General features: G+C 32.6%; 1 protein-coding gene across 1 annotated transcript; it reads left to right on the top strand.

The window, feature by feature from the left end:
• Window positions 1-273: 273 nt before the first annotated feature.
• Window positions 274-8,706, top strand: LOC132752574 (uncharacterized). The gene is made up of 2 exons (XM_060742913.1): window positions 274-399; window positions 5,296-8,706. Exon 2 carries the CDS (start codon window positions 5,299-5,301, stop codon window positions 7,927-7,929), a length of 2,631 nt encoding a protein of 876 aa, XP_060598896.1. The 5' UTR covers window positions 274-399; window positions 5,296-5,298; the 3' UTR covers window positions 7,930-8,706.
• Window positions 8,707-10,754: the final 2,048 nt, after the last annotated feature.

Raw genomic sequence — 10,754 nt, 5'->3', positions numbered from 1 at the left:
TGGAACATTTTCTCTTTTGCCGTTGATGGCGTTCTTTAGGATTTCTTTATATTCCTACAATGTAGCATGAATACGTGACATTTTGGAGCAAATTTTGCGAATTTATTAACGATTTTAAACTTTAACAAAAAGTATATTTGTTGCCTTTATCGTTACACAACCAAATTCGGCGAGATAAAGTACATGTTGTGTACCTACAGTTTTCAACCTTTTATATCACTGATAACAATATTTCGTTTTTCCCATTAATCTTTGCTCAGATAAGAATTTTTTCATAATATATTTTGTACTACTCACCAACTGAAGTATTCCGATAAGGGCATGATTTTAATGATTTCATGAAAATACCGACATAAAATTATATGATTTGGATATTTCGGAAAGGATATTCAAATACAGGTATTCTTTTGTTTATTTATATATATATTTCAATGACTCAAGTGAGGTCAAATTAAGCCACACAGTAGAATGAAACTGTAAATATATAATTTATGTTAACTTTGTATGCCTTTCGACTGTATTAACCGAATCATTTTCAGCCAAACAAATGGGTGTCACCGGTCACGTATAAAGAAAATAATGTATGTAATTGTTTTACAACTCTGGGTCCCGTCATTCAGGTTTTTGTTCCTTAATGAAAATCTGTTAATACAAAGTTTAACAAGATTAATGTGTCTAGAAAACTAAAAAAATACTTTGGGAAACGAAGACCTGCAAAAGACAACGCGTCATCGCACAATGCGTATGTAGTGCAAGTCATTCAGATGCAGAAAACAATCGTGCTCATACAGTCTTTTTATTCACCTGACCTTGCCCTTTTGACTTCTTTTTCTTCCAAATCTAAGACAATACCTTTCAGATCGAAAATTCGAAAATTTGTCCAGCGGAATACCTTGAGTCTGCAATATTCTAGTGTTTTTATAGTATACCTAAAAAAGAGAGATAAACAGAATTCCTAAAGAAAGCACAACACGGCAAAATTTAAAATGTTGCAGGCTCGGTTTGATTGAGCCTATTCATGGACGGAACTGGAAAGTGCAAATTACCGTCCACACACCCTAGCACCACTAAAACATTTAGAGTAATAAAGAATCCCTAAAAAGACTATAAAAATGTCTTCAAAGATTGGATCCATAGACTGAAACTATTTATAAATGAAAAGGGTGAATACTTTGAGGGAACAAAATAAAACATTCAGTGCAACCTTTAAGATTCGAATTGTATGTGCTAAGATACATTAATTTTTAACAATCCTCGTATGTCGTATATATTTTTCCCTTAGACTGATAATCTTTAAAGGCTAGATTTTAAATCAATGTCATTTTGTTTAAATCATACAGAAATGTTTACATAAGGAAAGCAGAGTACTCATACTGTAAGATAAGATATTGATTATTGTTCATTTGCAGGTGCATATCTTAAATTATATGAGGAGGGTTATTCAAAGGTTCTGATAATACAAATACAACAACATAATATTTATATTATTGTTTTAACGCTAATTATTTAAAGTAGTTCATGTAACAACAAATGCATTTCAATTCTTAAGCCGTTCTCACCACTTCCTAAAATCTCGGGGTTGTCCCCCTTTGATATGTACAAAAGACACTTTTACAATGCACTTCAAATTGCTGTACCTGCGATGCAAGCAAATTGAGTTTTCACTCAGGGAACAGAAAACGTCACAAGGACTTAGACAAGGCTGGGGTGACTTATGATTGTCTCAAGGATCGAGAGTGACTTAGTTTTGCCAAACTTTCGATCTTAGATATAAATCCGCTAGCATTTAATAAGTAAAAAGGCATATCAAATTTTAATCTTTGTGTTTTATTATACATCAATAGGCAGACATTGAATAGTTTTCGTAAGTGTAATAAAAGTAACGGACTGGCACAACAAATTTAGGGTTTCTACACAATCTTAAATTTAACTTATTCAGACGCCCACGGATAAAATAAAAAAGGAGGCACAAAGAATCAAAAACAGTCCAATTTAAACGTAGATGCATTTACATTAACTTGCAGTTGTTGCAACAGCGAGGAAGTTAATATGTTTGTTCTTACTTTGCAAGTAATGATTATAATGATTATACATTTCCTTGTTTAAGTTCAATAAACGCATTTGCTTGCCTTAGATAAAAACATGGCAATAAAATGTCCAAGCTGCAAATGAATTTTTCATAATTTCACTATCAACCAAACTCAATATAGGTGTAAATGAATATACCGTGATATAAAACCAATTATCCATCAGTTCTTCATTTTGCAAGTTTATGTATGTCTCTGACCCAATGTTATAAGGAAGAAAGTAGTGCCAGAGAAAAAACATATGTTATCTATTTATTGTATACATTATAATCAGACTCACTCTATTATCGTTTAACCAGATATCATAATGGATTTCCGGAACGTTTTGGTTTTATTCCTGATATATATAGGATCCTCTGCAAATATTCTCTGACTGATGTAATGTACAATTACTTACAATCGAGTTTATTTCCGAGTAAATGGCAGTGGAAAGATATTCTCGTCAAAGCAGTGCTTAAGTCGGAAAACCAATATCAAATAGATTGTATTGTTTCAGCTGGACATTTGTGGGTTTGTAATAACCTTATTCGTGTTAGCCAGTGTTCGAGCCTATGGTTCGTAAGCAGGAACACTCCTTCCCTATCACATATCTGCAGGAAACTCTCAAGAAACATCGCTTTATTGGTTTCACGACAATATGAGCGTCAGTGCACAAAATGTAAACTTAAAACAGAAAATATTATCCTACACCAGATCTGTTTCTGTATCAGAAATACCCGAGAACGTGAGAATTTGTGGAACATGCTTATAGACTGTCTGGGATTTACTTGGTTCCGTGAGTTAATAACAGATTGTCCTCTTGAACAATGTAAAACTATAATGGGGCTCGCCGGGAAAAATGACGAACGCATTTTCATAAATTTCTCATTAACTAAATCACTATTACGTTTATTAGATTAAATGATGTATTGACATGAATTGTGATACATTTTCGAACGTTATATGTTGTGTATATTGTAATTTGTATTTGTACCAATGAGAAATGTTTTCTGATACGTATGTCTTATCTGTAATTATGTAAGAAATAAACCATGATATATTTAATCCTCGAGTGCTAGGAAACTAAAATATAAATACTTCTATGAATAAGTAGAATATCTCATGAATTATTTATTAAAGTTTTACACTATTCAAAACTGTATAAAATCGGGTTTTCCTTTCATAATCTTTCATCATTTTTGTATAAATGAAGAAAATACTAAAATAATTAACTACAGCTTTATATTAACTATATCTTCTGTTAAGAAGAAGATATGACTTTTATTTAGCACTTTTTGCCAATTCCCCTTCATTATTTTTAAGAAATCAATAAAAGGTGTTTCCCACTTTAAAAAGCTTTAGTTTCGATTTCGTTGAAGCTATATAAAGGAGAAATGCTTACAATCATATTAAGGATACACTTGTAGTTGCCATGTTTTCTTGTTAGATAATAGATCAATGAATTAAACACAGGTGTGAATTACTTTTGCCATAGAATAAGAGATTTAATATAGATCCCACAATATATATGATTTTTGTTTTTGTTATGATATATTTTTGTAATGTTATCGCATAATATTTAAATGGTATTATACATGTATTGTTACTGTAAATATTGTATCTGTAAATACTGTTATGCTCTTCATCTTTGGAGGAAATAAAAGTATCTATCTATCTATCATTTGCTTTGATCGACATGAGAAACTACTTTGTATTAAGATTTTGCAAGTTCTTTGTGCTTGTTGCACAAATAGCATCTGTCTGCACTAAAACAGACTTTAACCTGGATTTTAACATAAACCATTACAAAACATCACTTGATCTCCAAACATTTAGCACATTTCAGGCAAATGTTCGTTTAGTTATTTTTTTCAAGTGACATTATTTTCATCTAAGTATAAATGGTGAGTTTACTGGAACGTGGAAAAGCACACATTTACTTTAAATTATGTCAGAATTGTTTTCAATTCAGTAATTTGTCCCGCATAGACAATCAATAACAAACATGATCCATGGTTATTTCTATAACACTTGTGTCGCACTATTTGACCTAGAGTCATGAAACTTAAGAGGAATGTTGCTCAGCATATGTAGATGTGCATCTTGGGTGTTTCGCTTGTGGATTTATCCAGTATTTGTAGAGTGAGTTATTGCCCTTGACTTAGTAAACCCCGTTTCATTATGTTGTGTTATTTGTTCATTGAGTGCTTGAGTTAGAATCAACCAACTTTACAGGAATAATGATCAACTCCACTGTGAAGCTATGAACCTGGGACTTTGCATGTGGATTGTTTTCAGTTTTGTTAGTGTTATTGCCCTTGACTTACAGTAGTATAAATTTGCAATTTTCAACTTGTTCATGCATAGCTCAAAAAGTTTTTGAAGGCCTGAAAGTTTACAAGAATGATGGTCAGCATGTGTACTTATGCACCTTGGGGTTAGCTTGTGGATTTATTCAGTATTTGTAAAGTTATTGCCCTTTACTTAGTCAAGAAATTTTAGTTTTCAAATTATGACACATGTCGTACAAACAATATTTGACATAGAGTCATAAAATTGACAGAACAGTGGCGTGTGGGGGCACCCGTATCCTATGGACACATTTTTTGTTCTTTATTTGTATGCAACAATTTAACAAAAACTTGTAACTCGAAGTGGTACAGAATTTTTATGAAGTTTTATGGATACGACGCAGTTCATCTTTCTTTATCCATTATCTTTTTCTATTTTAATCCTTCAAATCAATTATATACTCGTTACAGAGATTACCATTAACTTCAAAATATGACATTGTGTCATTTTCTAAAATTTTGTTTATGTTGCCAGAAAATAAAGACTTGCACGAAATGATACGACACAGTTAAAAACAAACTATTATACGATGCAGTTGTATTTTCTTATTATCTTTTCAACATGGATTGCTTTGGCTATATGAGTCTTTTTTACCAATTTTACCGAATGATGACTTGCGCTTGAAAAGAAACCCGGAGCTTTCACAGTTTAAAGGTATGCTATATTGCTTTGGAATATTTTGAATACGCTGTAGCTTCGGCAATGTAACTTTTCCAAATAAATCTTATATTTGAAATGAAAACAGTATTCAAAATATATAAAAGCAATATAACATTGCTATAAACTGTGAATGGTACCAACTCTCTCTCTATATATTTGCCATACAAACAGATGAAATTTATTTCAAATTATTTTACACAAACGTATTTCTTTACAGGATATGAATATTTCGAACGTCTGTCAATCCATGTCACTACTATTGTCCCATGTACTTGGCAATATAGGTGTAAATGAATATACCGTGAAGAAGCGGCGACAGTTATATCACGAGATAGAAGAAATAAAAAAGATAGGCTATACTTTAATGCATAAGGCATCTGTCGGAACTAATTGTAACAACGATAAGGTGTATTATTTTGGAAGTGCAACGGAAGGTTCTACTACATTAGGCTTAAAATCTGATATCGATCTGGTATACATATCCCCGCATTGGTATACTTTAATATTTTCAAAGCTGCAATCAGAAAGAGGATATATTTATCATTGTCTTCACCTTGAGATAGTTGTTTCAGCCTCACCTGGACATTGTAGACTATTAGTAGTGGAGGCTTTCCCATTTTTTCATGATAAGTACAAAAACCATGGTAATTATGACTTACTATCCCACGAGGATATGGATAAATACCAGCCATATATACGTGATACCAGCGGAATTATACCAATAATTAAAAATGGACCATCCTCGTTTCATTCGAATACTGATAATGTTCAAGCTATCTTAGTACCTTTGAAACTGTCATGGAGAAATGAAATTTTTCAACGTTTCCATAGTTACAGTTGGCCTACCGAAAGAATCGTACATAAACTTCAGAAGACAAACAATTTGCTTGTTCCAGTGTGCCATCCGATGAGTGATGAAGGGAAATTTGAGTGGAGGATTTCATATTCATTTGCAGAAAAATTATTGATCTACAGTTTCAATATCACCCAGCTAAGATGTCTGGTTGTTTTGAAAATGATAAAGAAAACATTCTTTGAACCTATTGTTCAGGACGAGTTTACTAGTTACCACTGCAAAACTATTCTGTTCTTCACTATAGCAAAAACCACACCATCACTATGGAAAGAAGATCGTTTAAGTGACTGCATTTTATGCTGTTTATCTACTTTAAAACATTTTCTTTTAAACAATTATTGTCCTCATTTCTTCGATCATAACGTGAATTTATTTTTGGGAAAAATAACCCCGATAAGCTGTAAGAGTTTGGTAATCTTGGTCGAAAGACTAATAATTAAACCTTTTGGTTGTTTACTCGAAGTTTGCATTGATGATTTGGGAGCTAGAATTATTAACGTACCAACGGCGTTAGCCCATAGATTTTTTCCTGCCAGAAGTGTTATTGAAAACCGAATCATTGTTGCAATTGAGGCCGAAAAACATCAGTTCTTAATAGAATTTTCGCGACACCCATATGTATTGATGAACGAATCCAAACATACGTTAAAGAAACAGATTTACACTGGTTTTATATTAATCAAAGGTTTATTATCTTTTATGAACGATGGTAATACAACAGAATATTATGTAGCCAAGTTATTCTTGCCACATTTTGTTGCCAAACACGCTTCGCTTCTATCCTCTTACAGAATCAAAAAGAAGCAACCCTTATCAGAAGACCTCATTAATCTGTTCAAAATAAGCTTTCTGACAGACGCTACTTCAAACAGACTAAAACTTGCTTCAGTGTTTTGTTGTAATGGTGATCACAATAAAGCACGACTGATTTTAGAAGAATTATCTGACAAATATTCTGCAATGTCAATGACTATCAACACATGTTTTCAATACATTCAGCCATATTTAATTTCTTGGGATATAATTTTTGAAACAGAATCAGACGTATTTCCATTCACCGGATGTGAAATACCACTACGTTTATTTTCAGACTGTGTCGAATTTATGATCAAAGATATATCGTGTTGTCCAAAAGGATTTAGAACAGCTGTATTATACAATGGTAAAGAGCACGTAAAGAATTTTCAGGATATAAATAAATTTTCAAGCTTTTTTGGGCTTGAAGTCGACTCAAAAGCTATGCTGCACTATCTACAATTTGTTACATATGCTGGGATGTCGTTAGATGAGTTTAAAGGAAATGCATTGAAAGATTTATTAGAAACTGTTATTCATAACCCATGCAAATGGATAAAACACTTTTTTAAGGCCGGAAATAGTACTGAAAAAGAAATAGTTTGCAAATACAGAGACTTATATTTCCATGATGATTTACAGTATCGCAACTTTGTCACTCCAAAACTGTTTAATAATTTACGCAAAAATTGTTGGGGAAGTGTTCAATTCTGTATATATTACGCTTTTGGGAAAACCTCAACCCTTCAACATACTGATTTAGCGTTGATGCTGATAGGATACTGTTTTGAACAGGAAAACAACATAGACTTTGCCGTCGCGTTTTATTGGATGTCATTCATTATTGGAGAACGTAAGGCAGCTGCAAAACACATTGAAAGAGTACGACCACATGCACGTATTGTTAGCTTCTTTGATGATTATTTCAATTTTTCCGGTTCCATGATGTATTCCATTCAACTTGAAATCGCTTTGATACCGGAACTAGTGGAATCATTTGCTAATGTTATGAAGGCATATATCAGCGCAGGGAATTTAAAGGAGGAGGACTTTCTTGAAGGCACATATAGGGTCAGGTGTCACGTTATTCTACTTAATGCATTGGTAAAAAATTATGACAGACAGACACAAAAACCTCTGGACATTTTCAGCGGATATCGGTCAATTATGCAGGACAAGAAAAGCAGTCTTCTCGTGTGAACAACTGTGCATTTGTAAGAAAATAAAAGCAACAGGGATATAAAGATTAGTGTAGAGGATATTAAAATCATTGTTTGATATAACTTTAACAGAAAATTGACACGGATATCGATGAGCACCAGCCAAGTATATGGCGCTCCTACTTGCAATCGACAATTTCTCAAGTTGGCTTGAAAATCAAATGATGTAACACATTCATAAGTACAGGACAAATTTTCTCAACTTGTGTGTAATTGCCTAGGAGTTCATTACCACTTGAGAACGACGGCGAAGCATTTTTTATACTCTGAACTGTGTAATATAAAATATTACGAACTTAATACAAATTACTGCAATACATACAAATGCAGTAATTGTCGACTGGTTATGTTCTACTTGAATTACATGTCATCGTTTGATAAGCTTAAACCTTTGTGTGATTTATATTAAAACACAATCTACTGACTACTGTTATTGCTTGTAATGTTTCTTGTATTTGTTAATCATCAGATAAAAATGCAATTGAAAAAATATAGCATCAATTGTTTATTTTTCTTTTGTCAAATATCAATTATTCATATTTTCTTTTATTATTTTGTGTACAACAGTCCGTCCGTTATGCAATCGGTAGTCAACCTTTCACGATGCACATTTATTTGTAAAATCTCATTGACATAAACCAAAATGAAATTACTAGCGGCAGACTTTAAACTGTGTCAAATACAACGGGTGCACGGAAGGGCACCTGAGGTCTTCTTCCACCAGTAAAGCTGGAACGTCGCGATATGACCTATACTGTGTCGATGTGACGTAAAACCCAAAACAAAAAAAATACAACGGGAAACACGCATGAGAGCATCCTAGAACTTAAATGCTTTTCTGGTCAGGATGTCCCCTTCGAACCAACCAAACTGGCCGGATGAATTCCAAAATCGGGACAAAGGGCGTGAATAATAATCTATTTTATTCGGTTTGAACGGTTTGACCTATTTTACAGATTGTTGTTGTTTTTCTTTTACACAATGGGAAACAGTAACGCTTAATTTAAAATGTCATTTTTGTGCAAAAACGTGATCTGCACCGTCAGGGTAATCGAACAAATAGAAGCAGCATTACATCAGTCAGCATAAGAATTCTGTTTTGTAATATATTTGACTTAAACATATGTTTTAGCTGAAGCTTATTCTAGCAAGGTCAGTCACATTTTAGCCCAAGGACGAAAGACAAACCGAGTTAAAAAAAGTAATTTCTAGCAAACGTTTCTTGTACGTCCCCCACACAATCTACAAGCCTGACAAAACTTTATATACATTATATAGTTTTAAGGAATGGTACTAATTCGTACATTAACTGAGTTGTATGTAAACTATTAAAAAGCCTAAATTCAAAAAAGACTGATGAAATCCCGTATAATAATACAGTAATATAACATAATAATACCTCATTATAATGCACGTAAATAAAGCTTAACTGGCGGAGGAAAAACCTTTAATGATTCTTTTAATATATTTACATGAGTAAAGAACTCCAGATTAGCAATAGCTTGGAAAGGGAAAAAACAAAATTAAAGTTAATATATGATTGTCTTGTTTATGTTCTTCTGGGCTAGAAAGTTATATTTATATCTCACGTAAAAAGTATACAAAGTTATATCTAATGAAACAACCGTAAATATTTAAAAACAGTAAAAAAAGTTCAAGTGATTTTATACGCTAATACGCTACTGCTAACCGGACAGTCCGCTGCTCATTGCCTACTGCTAACTGCTAAATGAAGTCTAAGTCCATGCATGGATCAGTATTCCGAATGTACACACCCGCCATTTTGTTGAAAAATCTGCTGAGGTAAATATTACGGAAAACAATGGTAAGTAAATTCAAAAGGATTATTTTATAATTAAGACTTATAATTTGTAATTTCGAATTCATTGCAATGACTTGTGTACGTCCCACACTTGAACACTGCTTTGATTATGTTATGAAATGGTTCCACGTGCCTCACTGCACAGGTTATTTGTCTTAAAAGACTCATTTTATGGTAATCAACTTATTGATAAATTATTCACAATATGTGTTCAACATTGTCGGCCTTGAGACCACTATACCTTGGTTGAGAGGCGGGCATCTGGACCATTATATCAACACTCCCTTATTTTTGTATTGAATTTCATAGTTTATCAAACTTTCATTTGACAATATAATACATTTCTTGAAGAATATCTAATGTACGGGTGAAATCACTGGCGATTTTTAGGCTTCTCATAATAAAAAAAATGTATGAGTTCACTTACGAGATCATTTTGGTTCAGCTTTCATTGGCTGTTAGTAGCAACATATAAATGTGTAATTCCTAATTTGATGTTATAAAGTACATTTTGTTAAGTTATTTGTACACTTGATATCTTATGTTGCAGAGATATGTGATTTAAATGTGATTATAGATTTTTTTATTCTAGTGCAGAGCACGATAAATCTGACAGAAACATTTCTAGTAGGACCAGCGTATATAATACATACACCCTACTGCAAATTTGACTTCACAGACAAGTAACAGAACCAACATATCTGTGTGAAAATATTGAATTACAATGAAAGATGATTTCAATATTTTACAGAGGACTACATAAATGTATTGGTTCTTATAGACGAGTTTAACTCGGCTTCTGAAAGTATAAGCAAAGACAAACCGGGCTGTATTCAAATTGTTTCAAAAAAGTTCAATATTTCATTATGAACATAAAGAGTGCAAACATGAAGTGATAAATTATAGTTTGAATCAGCTTATCTTACTTTATGAAAAGCCATCGTTATCCTCTTGTTGAAGTTCAATTATACTTTTGAAAAATT

The sequence above is a fragment of the Ruditapes philippinarum genome, unplaced genomic scaffold (genome assembly GCF_026571515.1).
Source record: "Ruditapes philippinarum isolate M1 unplaced genomic scaffold, ASM2657151v2 ctg3406_1_1_1_1, whole genome shotgun sequence".
Classification (NCBI taxonomy): domain Eukaryota; kingdom Metazoa; phylum Mollusca; class Bivalvia; order Venerida; family Veneridae; genus Ruditapes; species Ruditapes philippinarum.
Note: the sequence above shows the minus strand (reverse complement) of the source record. Positions and strands in the feature narration are given on the sequence as shown.

Excerpts from the sequence above, each read along its gene's own strand:
- LOC132752574 (XM_060742913.1), top strand. The coding sequence starts at position 5,299 with ATGAATATTTCGAACGTCTGTCAATCCATGTCACTACTATTGTCCCAT.